The following is a 20,453-nucleotide window of genomic DNA, read 5'->3' on the forward strand; positions in this document are numbered from 1 at the left end:
AAATTGTGTTCTTGTGTCTCTGAACAACAGAGATAGATTTGATGCTTGCAGGCAATACATTGCATTAATTGAAGCCTAATTACCTGACTTGTGCTCAATTTCTTCATGTGCGATTTTGTGCGATTTTTGCCTTTGCATAAATCCTCTGATGGAGTCTTGCCTTTTTTCCACCTCCTGGACCTCTTTTCCAAGTCATGATAGGCTTCTTCGCTTTCACTGCTATCTGAATAGTCTAAACTGGTAGCTTGTGGGTTAAAGTTCACATCTAGTTCCTCCTGGAATTGTGCTTTTTCCTCTCTGGGTTTACTGTTACAAGTTCTCCTCTGTATCCAAGGAAGACAGCTAGGCTCCCTAGCCTCCCTTGAAGAACTGACTGAGGATGTTTCAGAATCAGAGTACACTGCCTCCGCGTTGGTAAACAGCCCAGATGATGGGGAGGCCACAGGCTGGTACAGTTCATTGCCACACTCCCATTCAGCATTGCACTGAGAGCCAGCATAATTTGACAGCTGCTTGGGTCTCTGTCGCAGCTTGTTCAAAGCCACGTTCCAGTCATAGTCGTCTTCGCTATCAGAGCCCATCTCATCATAAGCAGATACAACGCTGGATTCACTCTCCAAGGCTTTGAACACTTGGCTCTTTGGTTTGGCAAGCATTCGCGGGCGAGGCAAGTTGACGTTTTGCAGGGCCACCCAGTTTCCATCTGTGCTTTCCAAGACAGGGGGGAAAGCTAAGGAAACACAAGAGGAAGATACAATTCCATCATTATTGTGTTGCCTTACCCTAAAGCGTTCTACCATACCTGGGTCTGCTGTGTCACCACAAGAAAAGATTTGCACAGTATTTCATGTCACAGGTCTTGGGTGGGAATAATAGACGCTTGCAAGAGGCTTGAATCCAAGGTTTCATGATAAGGTAATGAGGAGTGGACCAATCAGGATTTGACCCAATGCATCTGAATTTGTTAGAAATTTATTAGAGCAGGCACCCCCAAACACGGCCCTCCAGATGTTTTGGAACTACAACTCCCATCACCCCTAGCTAACAGGACCAGTGGTCAGGGATGATGGGAATTGTAGTCCCAAAACATATGGAGGGCCGAGTTTGGGGGTGCCTGGTTTAGAGGGCAAGGGACATAAGCAGATCAAATCCCATCTATCAATATAGTTAGTGGCATATTGAAGTTTTAAAGTTATATTAGTGCTGACAGCAAACATTTTAGTGCATATAAGCACTGCACATGTGCTGGGATCTGTGATTTAAAAAAGGCTTCCCGGAATGTGTGCTTGAAGTATCACAAATGTGTGTGATTGGCACTCACACTTCTTCTTGCCCAGCTGTTCCTGCTGACAGTGCTGACTCTATGCAAGGTGCCAGTTCATAAAAGGATGCACCCCTGATTTGCATTATGTGTGCAGAAAATTAATTTCAGGCATGGAGGACCATTGCTAGATCATTGTACAATAAGCAACACGCCGAATATACATAAACTTTCTAGCAAACTGTATGAAAATCTGGACTACTAAAAACGCGTGAGGCAAATGGTGGAAGTCTTTTTTTAAAAAAACATTTTAATTAAGATAGAGAAGGACAAGGTGAAATTACATAATTGAATATAAATAAAGATTGGAAATGGCTATGTATAGTGAATACGTATCTACTTTTAAAATTCTTATTCTTGATTTTTTTCCCTTCTATTCCTTTATTTTCTTTTTGTTCTTTTCTCTTATATTTTATCTTTCATTTCTTCTTTATTGTGAACATTGTTTTATAGAGGTGTAAATAACTGTAAATATGAGAAGAGGTAAAATGTTTTCTAATTTTCCCTTGGTTACATGCATTTTCTTTCTCTTTTGTATTTTCTTTTTTTTTTTTAAATATTTGTATTTTTTCTAATTTGTACTTAATAAAATTAATAAATATATTAAAAAATAATAATAAAAAAATCTATTGTATAATGTCACTTTATAAGAACCAACCATCTGGGCTGCAGTTTCACATTGCCATAAATGACTTTCAAAGTGGACAGATTAGATGGCCTTGAAAATACTAAAGCTAGAAGCTTTATCTGTCCAAGCCTTAAATAGCCTTATTATGTGCATATTCAGCTAAATGTAGCGATTTTATGTTTTGTTAGGTGAAAGCATGGGTTCCCAGTAGTTTAATGACCATAAATAAGTTCCTGAAACTTGAGATAATTTCACTTGCAGCACTATCTGTTCAGCACAACATATATTATTAATAGATAAAATCTACAATATAGTAGCGGCAATGATTGTGGGACGGATGGAGCAAAACAGGGCTAAAAGCAGGGAAAGCACAAAATGTGAATAAGCAGAACTGTCAGGTTCTTATTTAAATTACCACAGCCTATTTATGCTTGCAAATTGCTGCTTATGTCAAAGACACTGTGAAACGCCTTGGGAGATAATTCCTTCGTGCTAAAGAGGTCAAGGTCTTTCCCAAGACTGAATCTTTTGAAGTATTCAGTGCTTCACTTGTGAAGTTCACATAAGCATCATCTGCCAGTGCTTATTCAAGTGACCTCACACAAAATGTGTGCACAAATTACCTTCTTGGGTTTCTGCCTGGTGGCTTCTGTCACCAGTGCATTAGGTAGCCAGTTAAGAAAAACTATCATTAGCTACAGCTGTCCTGATTCAGCCAGGGTCATGCATGCTTGGAAACTGCCTTTCATGGATTTATCCTTAGCTGGATAAGGAGCTAAGTGTGTAAAACATAAGGCAGGCGCCTATAATATTAGCATTTAAAACTGATCTCTTCACTCAGTCTTTTGCTGAGGGGTGATCCATCTATGTTTATGTATAAAGCTGATCCACTGATTTGTGATATATTTTGTACTTAGAAATGTAATTTTACTGTTGATTTTTTTGTTAGAATCATATGTTTGCATCTACGGCAAGAGGTCAGACACCTCTTCTTATATAGGCTACAGGTTCTGATTGTCCAAAATTGGTTCATATAACATGGTAGGCCAAGCTACACCTTGGTAAGGCTTTGTAAATGTGCAGGTTCCCAGAGAAAAGCTCACGGCCATCTTTTACAGCTCTTTTTACTGTTACACCAAGCTAAGGTTTTGCCTTGGCACGTGGTTGCATATTTGCACAGTCTTTGCTATGCCAAGTTTGGCTTCCTGTGTCGTGTGAAATAGGCCAGTGAGTCAGAATCTTTAGCCAAATTACTATATTTTTTCTTCCTAAACAAAGATAGGTGGTTATTATGAGCAGAAGTTTCAAGAGCAACAGCCCATTCAGTCAATTTGTGGGTGACTGTTCCTTTATTGTACCCCTTTAAGAAGTTCTTCTTCTTGGTTTCAGCCTAAAACCTTAGGGAGAAGTAGCTACTTTCACACAGAACACAGAAATGTTATACAGGCATCACAGTCCTTTACTTGGTTCGTTTAGTTGGTCCGCACTCTTCCAGCTGGGCAATGCAGAAAGCTTGTCCTCTTTCTGCTTTCCACTCGGGCCTTTGGGTTGTCTCCAGAGAGATTCGGGCACAGAAGATGCACGGTCCCTGTCTCTGCGTGATGCGTCTTCGTTGGTCAGAGAGAATGCAGACTGAGACCGCTGTTAGGGGGAAATATGGAGAACGATATATTTAGCAGAAGCCAGCTATGGAGATGTTAAATGTTAGTTACTTGCAAGAGCAGCACTGCAAATCACTGAAGGGAAAGAGAACAGAATTTTGTTACTTCCATATCAAGAGGTAAATGCTTTAATCCTTCCATTGCTAATTCCTTTTCAAAAATGCATGTGAGTTAATTACTAAAGTCATGTCATTATATATGGAATAGTACATAATTAACAGAAAACAAACCAACAAGATAACTAAACTTATTTCAGGACTGTACTGCTTTATGCTTTTCCAAACACATAGAAGACATCCCTCCCCTTGACATGGCCTCTGTGTTGCTGCTTTCTATTTCAGTATTTTCTAATGAAGTAGTTGTTCATTCTGATCATAATCAGCATACACAACCTTTTCCTATCTTCCCTTTCATCCCCATAAAGTGAATAAAATTGAGACTTCCTATTCCATAACAACAACAACTATATTATTATTTATACCCCATCCATCTGACTGGGTTGCCCCAGCCACTCTGGAAATCTTTCAACACATATTAAAACATAATAAAACATTAAGTATTAAAAAAAATTCTGTATATGGGGCTGCCTTCAGATGTCTTCGAAAAGTTGTAGAGTTACTTATCTCCATGGCTTGGGGGAGGGGGGTCACATAACTCCATACCCTCCAACATTTTCCCGATGAAAATAGGGACGTCCTAAGGAAAAGTGGGACATTCTGGGATCAAATCAGAAACTGGGATGGGTTCTATAAATCTGAAACTGTCCCTAGGGACAATTGTAGGGTCTGGATTTCAGCACAAGAGCACTCTCCCCCCCTGTGGTAGGTAAAAGTTCTAAAAGAAAGAAGGAAGCTATACAAAACTGAAAGGAAAGCAATTATATTTGCCATGCTCAAAATGATTATGTCAGCATTTGAATGCAAAGAAATTGTCAGAAGCAGTTGAATATTATTTTCCTGCCAAATCAACCCACATCGCTCCCCACCCCGCCACAATCTCTCCACAATTCCATTTACTCCATGTTCCTGGAGAGATTTAGATGAGATGGTGCTGATTGCATCCTCAAAAAGCCCTTGTAAGGCTATTTCTCACTGCTGATGTCAGTTTTGCTTGGGGGTTTAGGCTAGATAATCAGATTGTGTTTTATTCTGATAACCCACAGGGTAATTGAAATTGTTAAAAGTCAGAATCACTGGTGCAAGCACTAGTAAGTGAGAAAGCAGTAGACATAAAGGAAAGCAATCAATCATGTTCAATATACCGTAGGAAGAAAATAGGAGGAGAAAGGGCTGAATTTGCTAGGGAGGCTTTACAGCTTGAGGCATTCAGACCTCTTAAAAGGTAGGCATTTAGCTACAACATTTGACTTCTGAGAGTGCTCTTTTGCTGTCAGCGCAGGGGGTTCGGTTATTTCGAAGTCTTACTCAGACAATCATTTAATGTGAGGCAGTTAACTGCTAATTACTTTCATTCTGCCCAGAAGACTATCTGAAGCTCTCATTCAATGGGTGGTTTGCTCATTGAGGAACCTACGCAAATTTTATCTTGGGGGGTGGGAGAATGCTGTTGCCACTCCCACCGGCCACTGAACCAAGTGGGTTTTGACCATACACAATTTTGGCTTTAAGCATGATCCCTGAAACTTAACCCCTGTGTATGTTGCAGGCTTACTGTATCAGACGACTTATGGGACAGGAAGAGGTGTATAATGGACTGGAGTGGCTAGAACTCTGAAGAGGGCGAACCCCTCCACTGCAACATTTTGTGGTAGGTCAAACGTATCCCATAAGTATGCCTGAAATTTTATATGTGCACAGCTGGGAGTAAGTTTCGATGAGCTTAGTGACAATTACTTCTGAGTAACCACGCACAGGATCACAGGATAAATTAAAAAAAATTCTTCCAGTAGCACCTTTAAGACCAACTAAGTTAGTTCTTGGTATGAGCTTTCGTGTGCAAGCACACTTCTTCAGATACACACAGGATAAGTTTGTGAAAAAAGGCGGGGAAAGTGATGAAGCTACATTTTGGTGGTAGTGGCAATGGTGGGCTTTGGTTAAGTCAACAACAACAAAACAACCAGTAATAAATATAATATCTAAACCCAATAAAGCACTGTAATAAAGTTAATCAATTTTGATAGCATAAAGTTACATTTGACATTGAAGTTAGTTCTTGCTGAGCTACTGAATAACATTTCCCGTTAACAATGCCTCTGCCTCTGTAAAAGAACAGGTAAAAGGTAAAGAGACCCCTGACCATTAGGTCCAGTCGTGACCGACTCTGGGGTCGCGGCGCTCATCTCGCTTTATTGGCCAAGGGAGCCGGCATACACCTTCCGGGTCATGTGGCCAGCATGACTAAGCCGCTTCTGGCGAACCAGAGCAGCACACGGAAACGCCGTTTACCTTCCCACCGGAGTGGTACCTATTTATCTACTTGCACTTTGACGTGCTTTCGAACTGCTAGGTTGGCAGGAGCGGGGACCGAGCAATGGGAGCTCACCCCGTCGCAGGGATTCGAACAGCCGACCTTCTGATCAGCAAGTCCTAGGCTCTGTGGTTTAACCCACAGCGCCACCCGCATCCCAAAAGAACAGAGACACTGTTTAATTAAAATTGAACACTTTGGAAAGAAGCATAGGGTAATATTGGGAGAGACTGATTCTCCAATGACACCACACACACACACCCCAGTGGCTATGGCCCCTGCAAAGATACCTGATTGCTTGGGGCAGCTACAAGACATCTGCAGAAATGCAGTTGGTGAATAGTGACAGTAGGTGAACTTGAAAGAAACGGAGGTTAACGATTGTTGGAGGGTAACCGAGATACATTTCTATTAGTTCTGACACACTGGATAGCCAGAGGCCACACAATCATGAGCAAATTGCCTCGAGGTGACCTAATGTAAAGCGCAGGCCAATTGAAGCTGCTCTTGAGCAATTAAATGCTGCATTTAGGAAATGCCAGTTAACATTATCTCCACCGCACCTCATTCTGCAGCCCTCCAGAGAAGGTTGCAACTTGAGCCAGCTAAACCCGCCAGGGATTTTCAGTGCAAGTAGCCTTACAGGTGCATTTCTCTGTGCCCTCACAGAACACGTAACCCACAGGCAACTTTTAAGCTTGAAAACGTAAGGTATTAGGATGGCTGGTGCTGAAAAGCTAATGGTAAAATTAGGCCTCTGTCAGCTGGCAGCAGGGGGAAACAATTAAGCATTTATTTTAAGGTTCCAGTGTGCCTGCTTCATTTTTGACAAGTTTTGAGTATATATCATGGATTTTATCCAGTGGTGTCCCTCTGCTGGCCAAAGACTCTACGAACTAGTGGAGACTCCCATAGGTGGAATGGGGAGGGAGGCTATTTTTGCCAATTCAACCCCTCCCAACAAGCTTCCTGCACGATCTGCCATGTTATTTCTCAACCTTTCGGAACAGACTTTAAGGGGGTGATGGGGGGCTGCTAGAGGGGAGGGGCACATTCCTTGCCTGTTCTACTTGCCTGTTGTTTGAAAATTGTTTCAAGCAAATAAAAGTCTACATAGTGCAATAAAGATCTAGCAAAAACAGATTATCTGAAGATCAGTCTAAACCACAGCCTCTTTATAGTTTATATAACAAACTGTAAGATGCAGTTGGTTTGTCTGTTTCAGCCGATAAAGAGAACTACTGCTATATCTGCAGTACTGCTATTCTTGGCAGAATTACAATTGAACATATTTTTTAAAAGTCAGGAAGTAGATTACTTATATATCTGCAGGAAATATTTTCTAAATTTGTAAGGAAACTAAAGTATTATCTACTCACAAACTACTCTGCAAACAATTTCCTCTCAATTCATTTATTTCAGTGTTCATTGCAGTGAAAAGCTATCTCAGCAGGTGGCAGCAGAAGCAAATAAATTACTCTCCCCACCACCCAGCCATGCAAGCTATTTATAATCTAGCCAGCCATGTCACAGTGGACCTGCCCAAGACAAAAAAGAAAAAGAAAGTAAAAATATTTTGAGTATTGCTGGACAGAAATAAGGTGAAACAAGTAGACAAACATTATTAGGCAACCATTTGTGCATTCGACTACTGCTAGGAATGGAATGAGACGCGGCTGGCGCTGTGGGTTAAACCACAGAGCCTAGGGCTTGCCAATTGGAATGCCGGTGGTTCGAATCCCTGCGACCGAGTGAGCTCCCTTTGCTCAGTCCCTGCTCCTGCTCCTGCCAACCTAGTAGTTTGAAAGCACGTCAAAGTGCAAGTAGATAAACAGGTACCGCTCTGGCGGGAAGGTAAACGGCGTTTCCATGTGCTGCTCTGGTTCGGCAGAAGCAGCTTAGTCATGACCCCGAAGCTGTCTGTGGACAAATGCCGGCTCCGTCGGCCAATAAAGCGAGATGAGCGCCGCAACCCCAGAGTTGGCCACGACTGGACCTAACGGTCAGAGGTCCCTTTGCCTTTACCTTTTAGGAATGGAATATCTATTCTGGTTTTGCTCTCATTCTCATTTCTCCAATCTTGCATTCAGTCCTCCTGAAAATTAATCAGTACATTAGTACATAGAATCAGAGCCTTGGAAGGGAACCTAAGGGTCATTCAGCCCAATCTCCTGCAATGTAGGACTCTTTTGCCCAACAGGAGGCTCAAACCCACGACCCTGAGACTAAGAGTCTCGTGCTCTAGTGACTGAGAAGTGGCTGGAACTTTCTCCTGGGCCATGACACAGCTCCATTAGAGAATCATCAATAGCACCACTACCCCCTAAGGAGAACTGAGGGCTTCAGACAGAGAAGGACTAGCCTAGGTCCAAATGACTGCAAAAATTATGGGTACTGAAAATGAAAGTTGAAGGATACTTCCAGGCACTTGTAACATATTTTAATATGAATCATTGTACCTAAAAGCTGGCAGGAGCTGATGGCAGCTGCAGTCTAACAACATCTTTAATAATAATGATAATAAATATTGAGGATATCACTTTAGCTAACTCTGCAAGAAATATTTCTCATCGCAGTACTTCAATCTGACTTCCAACAAGGCAATCAGGCAATATATTTTTAGCTCATTAAACAGGTACAAGATACTCCAAATGCATATAATTACTGCAAGAAACAAAGTGGCACATGCATAACATGATGCTATTAGAGCGAAATTCGTTATGCACATCTAATGTATTATTATCAATACTTTTCTTTTGGTAAAATTTAGCAATATGTTTCCTGTTTTACTGTTAAACATGAGCAATTCCTCTTAAATGCAAGAATGTAGAACCCTCCTAGCCTCGAGTAAACACTTTGGCACAGACTGTTAGTTCAACTTAGCTTCCACTGAAATACACTGGACTTCAAATATTTGATTGTGATGAGACTTAAACTCAACTTAGTCTGGATCCAGCAGCATGTAAGCATCACTTTTTCTATGAGGAAAGCAGGATAGACTAGGTAAAAAGGTAAAGGACCCCTGGACAGTTAAGTCCAGCCAAAGGTGACTATGCAGCACTCATCTCGCTTTCAGGCCGAGGGAGCCGGCATTTGTCCACAGACAGCCTTCCAGGTCATGTGACCAGCATGACTAAACCGCTACTGCTACATGGAGGATCATGGCGAGTGCCAGAGTGCACAGAAACAGCAGTTACCTCCCCACCGCAGTGGTACCTATTTATCTACTTGCACTGGTGTGCTTTCGAACTGCTAGGTTGGCAGGAGCGGGGACCGAGCAATGGGAGCTCACTCCGTTGTGGGGACTCGAACCGCCGACCTTCCGATTGGCAAGCCCAAGAGGCTCAGTGGTTTAGGAGAGACTAGCACCACCCCCAGACACATTAATCTCCCTGTTAATAAAAGAATGAGTTGGGGCAATGATGAAATGCACATTGCATGGATGAGGCTGACGATACATTCCATTTCTTCATGATCTATGTCTTTGCAGCCCAAATGACATTGATTTCAAGTATTTCAAAATACATTCTATTCTGACACAGAAAATGTTATAAAAGAAGACTCCACTAAAGAGAAGAGATCTGAAGAACAATTTCCCAGGCAGCAGTTTAGCACTCCTTTCTAGAAAATACTCTTTTTTTTTTTTTTAACTTTTTCTATATCTATAAACTCTGTGGAAGCAATGTTTAGCATTAGTGTAAATAGATCAGATAAAAAATTAATAGCCTGGAATGCTGTACTAAAATATTGCATTTATATCACAAGTTTCCTCCAAGGAGCTCGACGTGGCACAAACATTTTATTTTCATACATTTTAAAAGCAACATATTTGCCGCATTTTATCCACTTTTAATCTCATCGGTTAAAATTCTAATTCCATGGAAACCAAGCAAGGCTGAAACTAATCATGCTTTTAAAATGTGCATATATAACTGAAATATTACTTTCTATTTACAAATATTCACATCTGAATGCACAGCATGCACATTGTGAATTCAGGCTTTGCTGTGAATATTTGTTTCTGTTCCATAGTCAATGGCACTAAAATAGCCATTAATGTAAATGAACCTATTACTCAACAGAATTTTTCATGCTAAGTAAGTGTGCGATGTCAGGGTTAGAAGCACTGGAGCCTATGTGTGAAGTCACAGCTAATGAATATAGCTTGAACATCAAATGCTAATAAAGTTCTGGTAATGAACTCAGCATGTACTTATTTGTAAGCTAAAAATTATTCATGAAAAAAATCTAATGGTATGTTTCCAATTGAAAATAAATGTGTGGAACAAATACATTGTTTATGGACAAGCTTCTGCTTGAGGTCTGGCCTCTGCTTTTAAATGCAGGTGGACAGGTGTTCTTCTGAATAATATTATCTCATGCATATGGTATTACAACTCAAATCTGAAAATGCTTATTTGCTTAATTTTAAATCCTGCCCCCCAATAAACCCATGTACTATAATGTATCTGAGCACCCTGCAATTAAACTAAGCTGATGTTTAAGCCTACTTCTCTGTTGACATTAATCAGCTTACAACCAAGTAGTTCGGCTGAACTCATTTGTGGATTGTGATGCAAGGGCAGAATTAAATGCAGGCTTATTGAGGAGTTTTCCGTTTCTGAACAGCACATTTGACGCTTTAATTGGCAGAGCGTTTTGAAGAGGAACGACTTCTCAGTGCGAATAGTGTGCAACATTTTATACCTATGTACATAACCTCTCTCAACAGAAGACTGCTAAGTGCTTCTTAATGATGATTAGTTATGCTTTGCAAAACACCGAGGAACTGTGTTATTGAAATTATTTTGCAGTGGTAAATGGGGCAATTAAAATTTGGAATAATGACTGAACTGGTGAATCCAGAAAAATTGGATGTTCCACGGTTGGCAAGACAGATGTTAAGATCACTTGATCTCAGTCATAACAGTATACCATATTCACAGAAAGTAGTTGTCACCAGGTGTTCACTGGAGTACCACCTTTATAAGCAGGCCAAAACTTGACCTATTGCTCCAGTGAAACTACCGTATTTTTCGCTCTACAAGACGCACCAGACCCCAAGACGCACCTAGTTTTTGGAGGAGGAAAACAAGAAAAAAAATATTCTGAATCTCAGAATCCAGAACAACAAGAGGGATCACTGCGCAGTGAAAGCAGTGATCCCTCTTGCTGTTCTGGCTTCTGGGATAGCTGCGCAGCCTGCATTCGCTCCATAAGACGCACACACATTTCCCCTTACTTTTTAGGAGGGAAAAAGTGAGTCTTATAGAGCAAAAAATACGGTAGATATCACACACCAGCTCGGCACATCCTTCAAATCAGCACTTCCCTTGTTAACAATACTAGGTTTGCTTTTGTTTCCTCACTTGCTGTGCTTTTAAAAGTCCTTCACTTTCCAGTCTTGCTCCTTCCTGATGTGTTGCACTCAGAACAGCACCCATCACAGCTAATCAGAGGATATTCCCTGCTTCTTTGACAGAAAAAGCCTATAGGCTTCCTTTTTAAAAAATAAAAAATAAAAAATGCTTTAATGTGAACAACGGCACAAATGCACCAAACTAAAAATACCTTGCTAAATACTTCAGTACAGCAGGCTCCAGTTATCACAAATTTTTAATTAAGCCTTAAAAGTTTTAAGATCTCTGACAATGAGTGGCGATAACATGCTGTTTCACGGAAATAAGTAAATACACACTGAAGCTTGAGTAGGAGAAACTGACAACATGCCTTGTTTCTTCTTTTGGCCTATGAAGATCAAGGCTTTCCCTGCAGATCACTGATTTTTCTCTGCCATGTTCCGGCCATTTCACAACCTTCTGGCTTTCCATTAGCTGTTGCATCTAAGGCAGTGTTTTTCAAACTTGGGTCTCCAGCTGTTTTTGGACTACAACTCCCATCATCCCTAGTTAGCAGGACCAGTGGTCAGGGATGATGGGAACTGTAGTCCAAAAACAGCTGGAGACCCAAGTTTGGGAAAGCCTGGTTTAAGGGCTCATCCAGACTTCCTTTTGTGCCGCATTCCTAGACACAGATGCATACTTTCCCTCACCCCACACAACACTTTCCCTGTGAAAACCTGTTCTATACTGCTGAATCGGAGCAAACAGCAATCCACAGGAAATCCAAATTGCCATTTGTTCCGATTCAGAGTTAAAAAGCAAGTTTTCCTGAGGAAAGCAGTGGAGCAAAAAAGGGAAAAGGGGAGGGGCTCAGGGTGGTATACATCATTCTCTCACTTTTAATTTAATCTCTACAACAGCGCTGTAAGGTAGGATATGCTGAGAGGCACCGACAGGCCCAGGTCACCCAGTGAACTTCATAACTGAGTAGGGATTTAAACCCTGATTTCTCAGGTCCTAGTCTGACACTTTACCACTATATTACACTGGGTCTTTTAATTTTTCTCCTTATGGAATTGTACAGCTGGCAGGGACTACGGGGGTCATCTAGTCCAACCCCCTGCAATGCAGGGATCGTTTTGCCCAACATGGGGCTCGAACCCTCAACCCTGAGATCCAGATGTCCAACCAACTGAGCTATCCCACATAACATTTATACCATGGGCTACTTAACAAGAGGGTTCTAGACAGAAGGAATAAACAGTCGCCACTGAATGTGCAAATTCACACGCATGGAACAAAGTTCTGTAGAACTATGTGGAAGTAAGTCCCATTTACATGAGAAAAAGCAAATGCTTAGGATCTTTTGCTGGAAATCAGAAGTGGGGAGACTTTTGTCGTACCCCTATGCTGTTTGTGGGCTTCCCACGAGCACTTGCTTAGACACTGTGAGAACAAGATACTGGACTAGATGGACTTTGGGCCAGCAGAGCACTTTTCATGTTCCTATGCTAGTTTTATAAAAAGTGAAAAGAAAGAACATCCACACCCCTAACATTTATTCTTAAGATAAGCCTTCAGTGCCCTCTGAGCCACCCTCTGAACATTTTACCAAAATTCTTCCACCAGTCTCCCTGTTCTGCGGAAAGATTGCTTTTCACCCCTCCCTGCCATGAATGGCTGAAAGAGGCAGAAGTTATCAGAACAGCTGTACTTTGGTCCTGCTATGTTCAACGGAGTCTATATAATTATCTGCCAGTGATAATAATGTTACTGAAATGTTCTGAGGCATTGCTGTGGTATAACCAGTTTATAAGACAAACTTGTGCTCTGCTGAAGAAAGGGTCAACTGCAATCTCAGTTTGGAGAAGGAAACATGGGTTATACATTTTGTCATTTATAAATAAACATGAGGAACCATGAAAGTATTCAGTCATTATTATTATTTTTTTGTCAACGTAAAATACACCACAAAAGACTTCCTTTTATTTTGCTTTTCCCTTGCCAATCCTGCATCACATCACACTTTACTGCTGTTTGTCAGATTTTCTGCAACAGTCTAGCAGGCTATAAAGGCTTTATGCTGAGAAAAGAACCCAGGGGATGTGGGAACAGTCTTAAATATAACATGATATATAAGTGGCTGTTAAATTTACCTGGGGAAAGACAGCAAAGAAGCAATTTTAAAAGCCAGCATTTTAAATTGAATGTTGAACTGACACCTTAAGTTCTGAGAAAAGGGACTGCAACAACACATCAGCTCGCAAAATGGAAGTGCTTTACACTAAGCCTCACTGTTCTCAAAGCCAAATTGAGGCTTGATGCCAGGAAAAATCTATATCCTCAGCTACGAACACAAAGGCTTCCAATGCTGCCCGACTTTCCTTGCCATTAAGTACTCCTGTCCAATTCTGTTGTTTCCAGTGGTTTGACTCTTGGTTTATGAGCAAAATCAGGACCCAGTTCGCTACCCTTTGTACGAAACAGCTCTTAAGTTCTGATGCCAGCTTCCTATAGTTATATTACTTGACATCCCAGCATCCATGTACCTTCCTTGTTCCTATGTATCAGTTTTCAAGCAGCTGAAGAAAGTGTGATGGGTCAGATCTGGTAGCTCACCCATAATGTGTACGAGCCCCTGCGACTCCCCGGGAAAGTCAGCATGCTCTGATCTGAGACAGTAGCAGATGTGAGGCCGCTGCTACTCCTGGACTGCGGCCATTCGAAACCAGCTTCCACCTGTTCACGTTTGGTTTTCTGCTTCCTTATGATCTGCAGCACGTCAAAAAGGAAACAAAGAAGGGTTCAGTGCAGAGCATTGCCACGGGAGCCATATCAAGCTGACTTGGGACTGAGTCATCAAGATGTGAGACAGAAGCCTTAACATGGCTTCTTCTTTTCCTCTAGCTCCCGAAAGGTTGATGTTTGGGCAGGTTGTGTGCAGTTCTGTTATCTGAATTCACTGTACTTATAAAAAGCCCAAGAGTGAATCATAACAACAAGGTGTGTGTACACACAGACACACACACGAGTACTTCTATTTGCATTGAAAAATCTTATCCTTCTAGAAATTAACCTCACAGTGCATATAGAAAATTAGCAAAACTTAGGAAGTGGGCTAAGACATTAGGTGCTCGTTATGTGCAATGTCTGTGCAGTCTTAGGGCTTGCCCATACTTGTCCAATGCCTAGAAAGTCTGGGTTCCGTTTGCCCAACCGCTTTCCCCAGGAAAACCTGCTCTTTACTGCTGAATTGGAGCAAACATCAATCCATGGGAAACCCAATTAACGTTTGCTCCAATTCAGCAGGAAAGAGAGGGATTTCCCTGGGGGAAAGCAGAGGGACAAGCAGAAGTATGGACAAGCCCTTAGCCACTAAAACAGATCTAGTAGAGGCATTTCAAAGATGTATTAAAGGTACTGAAGTTATATGAATGATATAAATAAGGGAGTGCTATTAGTACAGCATGTTCAGTGCTTTTCTCTGGCCCTAATTTAGCAGACCTAAGCACTTCAGTTTAATAGAGATCATGGTGCTCTATGGCATATTACATTTTACCTGGGGAAAGAGAATGAAGAAGCAGTTTAAGAAACTGGTATTTTCCCCATGCCTTCTCTTGTTAAGAGAAGACTTGTTTTCACATGCAACGAAGAGGCTTATCCCTCTGCTGAGTGATACATTTCTCACTGGGTTTCATTTATACTGCCTTACTAAATCCAAGTGCATGTTGATCTACACAGCTATAAGCCCTTACTGCAATGCAGCACTGATTTCATATATAGAACCAAACAGCCCATGAAGAGGTTAGGGAAACACAGCAAAATACACTCTGAACTAATAATACGTTCTAGTGAACGGTGGGATCCTGCAGTACGAAAATAAACTGGTTGTCCCCAGTGTAAACGACAAGAGAGGGAAATAGGTTTTTTACTATCAGAACACGGGAGTGAAAGTAATCAAATAGATACACCAACTCATGCAAAAAAACAACCCACAAGCACCACCACCATACCATTGGGCAGAATAATGGGGTGAGGTGGGGAAAACCCTTGTTTGCCCAACAAATAACACAACATACCCCCTCCTTCTGAGTTTTGTAAAGTTCTGAGCAAAAGCTATTCTTTACACTTAGTTTACTATGTAAAGGGGATTTCCATTAGAGGAGAGAGAGCTATGGAGTTGCAACAGAATTCTATTTATTCTGACTACTGCAGCTTTAAGTAGTCAGGCTTACGACAGGGAAAACAACCCCTAGAACCACCACATGGCTTGCTGGAACCTTACCTTGCTGTAAGGAGGCATGGACCACCCCTTAACCCACTCAGCCAGTCCCCCACTGGCCTTTTTAATGAGCCAGGAAGGACAAAGATCTAGCACGCCTTTGGTAGCTCTCATAATTCCAGGGATCTGGTCCACACCCTTGGGCTATGCAAATTGGGGGGGACCCATCCATTATCATTGGACAAGCAGGGGCCAAAGTTACACCCACTTGACCAGTGTCAAGTATTGCATCCAAGTCAGAACGGATCCGAGTGATTTTGTCAGCAAAGTGCTGAGCAAATTGTTCAGAGAGGGCTGTTGAGTAGTCAAATTTCTCCTCCAGAGTATAAAAGATCCCTGACCACTCAAAACAGCTCTGCTGGATGACTGCTTGCTGATGCAATGGAGGCAGAGAAAAATGTTGGATTTTTATTTTTATTTTTTTGCTGCCCGCACTGCCACAGAGTAGGTCTTCAAGTAGGCTCCAGCCTGTGTTCAGTCAGACTTGTCCCAAGTATTCTGCCACTGTGGATCAAATTATGAGTTACATTAATTGCATGGCTAGGAGCCATGTTAGGGGTTTTTAGAAATGTAATCCAACCTGTTGGGTGGGGGCAATTTTCACTGAGACACCAGCGTGTGGGGAGTGTGGCTTAACCATTCTTTCTGAAGCTGTGATCCTAATGAAAGTTGCCACAAAGCTAGAGTTAGGGCCAATGGGAGCCCCCCTAAGCTAACTTTAGACAGGTGGGGTGCTTTTTTGTTGGGATCATGGCTGGAGAGGCAAGTGTCAAAACTCACTTCCCCATGCATTGTTGCCCTGATGAAAACTTACACCTTCCATGCCTAGGATTACATTTTTAAAAAAATAAATGCTGGCATGACAGCTAGAAAATTCTACAAACATACCGATAACTGTTCAAAAGTTTCTATACGTTATCATTCCTAGTAGTCAAATCACCTAGTAGCGAAGTCTTGAGTCATACCTTCTGGACAATGGTGGTAGCAAGCTCTTCTATCAGCTCCTCCTTATGGTCCCGTAAGTAACAAGCTTCGTTCTGTTTGTCCTGCACAAAAGGCATGCACGGGTAAGTATTGAATAAAGCAACTCTAAAAATGCACAGAATGCCAATAAAGAAAAAAACTGACAGCTGTTCACAAAGCTCAGAAATACCATGGCCCTTCTACTTTGCTCCTTTCATTAATTTCTGTGTGGTTAGAACTTAGGAGGACTAATTTTATTAGCCTCTGGAAAGGTTACAGGGAGTGGACTGACTGCTTTCATACTCTGGACTTCCCAAACGTATCTGGCTAGGTGTCGCAGGAAAGGTGACGACAGACTAGATCAGCCTTTGGTTTGATCAAAGATTATGTTATCACTTGGCAAACCAGTCACAAACCCTCCAAACAAGCAATAGGAAATGTTGCCAGCGGAAAGTCTCCAGCACCTTTGCCATCTCCTAAACTCAAGCAAGCCTAGGGCATGCCAAGCCCAGGGCTTGCCAACCCAAGCTGCCTATGGTGGCATTTGAAGAGGTGTGTTGGCTGGGAGAGTTGTCAGTAGATGGTGATCTGTTGCTTGGGGGGTGGGTTGGGGGTAGACTTAAAAGTAAGTTATTATCATCATTCTTGGTACAACAAAAGGTAAAGGTAAAGGGCCCCTGGACGGATAAATCCAGTCAAAGGCGACTATGGGGTGCGTCACTCATCCCACTTTTCAGGTTGAGGGAGCCGGCGTTTGTCCACAGACAGCTTTCCAGATCATGTGACCAGAATGACTAAACTGCTTCTGGCACATAGAGGACCACAACAAGTGCCAGAGTACCTATTTATCTACTTGCACTGGTGTGCTTTCAAACTGCTACATTGGCAGAAGCTGGGACAGAGCAACAGCTCACCCCATTGCGGATTCGAAACACCAACCTTCGAATTGGCAAGTCCCAGAGGCTCAGTGGTTTAGACCACAATGCTACTTGTGTCCCCTTCTTGGTGCAATAATGAGGATATAACTACACTGCAGAGCTTTTAAATAATGCAATAAAATATCCTATGATGGTGAAGATCAGAGTCTTCTCTGACTACACTGCTCCTGCTAATTAAGCAGGAGCTATCTTTTTTGGGGGGGGGGAAGAGGGTGGAAATATCATTATCAAAATAATGAATGTAATTACAATATTCTTACCAAGCTGTCTCCGTACATCTCTGCCTTAGAAATAGCTTCTTCTATTGCTTCTTCTGCAACACGCAAGGCCACAGCAAGGGTGTCCATCATGCTGTGTCCTAAGCAAAGAATGCATTAAAGCATGTTTAGCATTTATGGAACGGAGGAGAGCAGTGAAGTGGAGCAGGGCGGCAGCGAGAAATGCCTGTTTTCCAGAACCCCTCTCTTTCTAGGAAAAATACATCCATTCACCATTTCCCTTCCAAAAATTCTCAGTCTGTGCAATTAAGACTGCACTGTGTTTCAGGTAGGAAGCAGAATTTGCTTGCAGGGCAAATAACTCCAATTGATTACAAAGGAAGGCAAATAAATACTTTACATATGATATATTACAAGAGCAATCCCACGGCTGAACTACTCCAGCTGCAGGGCTGTTGGGTATGGCAAAACCCCTGTTACAGACATGACAGACAGATATGAGGATAGAATACCACAAATATGCCAGTAGGACACTGTTGTTGAGCTAAAACTCCCATCATCCCTGGCCATTGGTGATGTTTGCTGGGACTGATGCGAGCTGCAGATCAGCAACAGCTGGAGGGCCAGAGGTTCCCCACACCTGCCCTAGTGCAAGAAGTATACTTAAAGATACACAAAGTTAGGAAAGTGATGGGGAAAGGTGCGGGGTGAAAAGTGGGGAATGAACAAATGATTGGTGTGAAGATGTATAAATACTCTGAAAGCATATCAGGGTGAATGCACAATAGACAGGATGTGTGGAGTTTTTTCATCTTTCAGCACTATTATCATATGGAGGAGATCCATCTATGGTCCAGGTCATTTCATCCAGTAACTCAATTTGCAACAATTTAGTTATAGTAAAACACATGCACTTTTGAACGTAATTACCTTCTGTCTGTCTGTAGAAAGTAGAGTCACTGCCACAAATGCTTCCTTCATTTTCTATCGTTCCCTCACAGAAGCTTCCTGCTTCTACTCAAAAAGAACATCATTGTCATCGTCACTGTCACTGCCATTCACTAATGCCATATATAACTTCAGAAGAAAAGGGTTCCCTCTAGAATGTGGCCGTTATTTCTAAATGCACCACCATTACAAAAACAAGCAAACGGGGGAGGGGGAAGTGAAATATCCTTAACACAAAAGACATGTGGCTGAAAAATAAATCCTTTTTAAAAAGAAGTTATTGTGCTTCGTTTTTCAAAAATATTTCTTTCCAGAGGAGAAAAAATTATCACACCTGGCTAATCCCTGGATTCAGACAATGGCTGCTGGAGTAAGAGAGAGAACTATGAAGTTAACAATAAGCAGAGATTGCACACAGAATGCCAGTGCAGAGGACTTGCTTTGAATGTGACATTTTGGACTTGAAATAGATCACGGATTCCAAAGGGCATCATTTCATATAAGAAAAGGAAAATTAATCCTGCTTCTGTATCAAATGGAACAAGAGGACTATCTCACAGTCACAGTGGAAAGAGACAAACATCAGTTGCCAGTGATGGAAAAAGAGAAGAGTTGTTTCTCTGAAGCCGATATAAGCTCTCACAAACCCTGAGGGGTAAAATGATGTTTTATCAGTATGGTTAATAAGCCAGTTTTCTGCCACGGACATTATAATAGAATTAGTAGCAACGTTTCCATCGTGCCTGATGGGAGAGGAGGAGAGTATGCTAAGCAGCTAAGAGGCAGCCTTGCTCAGCTCTTGGCTCATTTGTCATTCCCTTCCTCCTTCTCTCTCAGCATTGGCTTGGTTCCTGGGACGAGAAGGTAGCTCTTCCCCTGCAAGCCCTTCTTCCCAAACTGCAGCTCCCTACCTAAACTGCTGTTGCAGGCAGTGGCTTGAGTCAGGAGTGGTTAGGCAGCCAGCAGACTCAAGAGAGAGAAATAACCATAGTTTATTAATATACAAGTACCATGGAGGTACTGCAGCACAGAGATTGAAATCCACATGGATTTTTCAGAGTGATTTGTGAGCAGGATACTGAAAGGAAGTTTTGGGGAGGTGATGGGGTGGTGGTAGGGGGAGACTGGGCATGACACAGGAAGGCTGGTACAATTTAGATGTTCCTGAATTACTCTGACCAAAGAGGGATACTCATCCATCACCCCAAATCATTTCAAACTTTCATGTTTTATTTCTCTTTGAGTCCCCCTTTTCTGTTCATCACTTTCCTGGAAGGGGCTCTATCCAGACACAAAGGATACTTCGCAGTTCAGCGCGGTCAGAGGCCAGAACTTCCTCAGCAATGACAGCTCAGGCTTATTCTGGAATGTGCTTTGGAAGCAGCAAAAGGGGGTTCTGGACATGCTAGTGTTCTCCTTGCCAACAGCCCAGGCTTCAGGCGTGAATGCTGGCGATTATAAGTTCTGGGATCCTGTAAGATTCCCCTGCAGCCAATTGGGTTACATCAGGGGTAGCCAACATGGTACCCCTCTATATGTTTTGGATCAGGGATCAGACCATCAAGGATCATGGGAGTTGTACTGCAACAACCTCTGTAGGGCTCCCCATTGGTTTCCCCTGGGTTACAGAGGAAGCTCATATAAAGACAAACAATAGACTGAGGTCCTTGTTTTTGTTGTAATTGTACTAATAAATATGATGGATAGAAGACTGATTTCTAT

The 20,453-nt window shown here is 42.1% G+C and overlaps 1 protein-coding gene across 7 annotated transcripts in view; it reads right to left on the reverse strand.

The window, feature by feature from the left end:
- The window catches only part of MYRIP (myosin VIIA and Rab interacting protein), a 144,889-nt gene that overhangs the window by 23,109 nt on the left and 101,327 nt on the right, over positions 1–20,453 (reverse strand). For all 7 annotated transcript variants that reach the window (XM_080975782.1, XM_080975786.1, XM_080975781.1 and 4 more), the window contains exons 5-10: positions 18,714–18,797; positions 17,826–17,923; positions 16,630–16,710; positions 14,002–14,154; positions 3,413–3,590; positions 84–730 (exon numbers count right to left, since the gene is read on the reverse strand). In XM_080975782.1, the coding sequence (XP_080831908.1) occupies positions 84–730; positions 3,413–3,590; positions 14,002–14,154; positions 16,630–16,710; positions 17,826–17,923; positions 18,714–18,797 (1,241 nt within the window). The remainder of the gene's footprint in view (positions 1–83; positions 731–3,412; positions 3,591–14,001; positions 14,155–16,629; positions 16,711–17,825; positions 17,924–18,713; positions 18,798–20,453) is intronic.

The sequence above is a fragment of the Podarcis pityusensis genome (genome assembly GCF_964106645.2).
Source record: "Podarcis pityusensis genome assembly, chromosome: 12".
NCBI lineage: Eukaryota > Metazoa > Chordata > Lepidosauria > Squamata > Lacertidae > Podarcis > Podarcis pityusensis.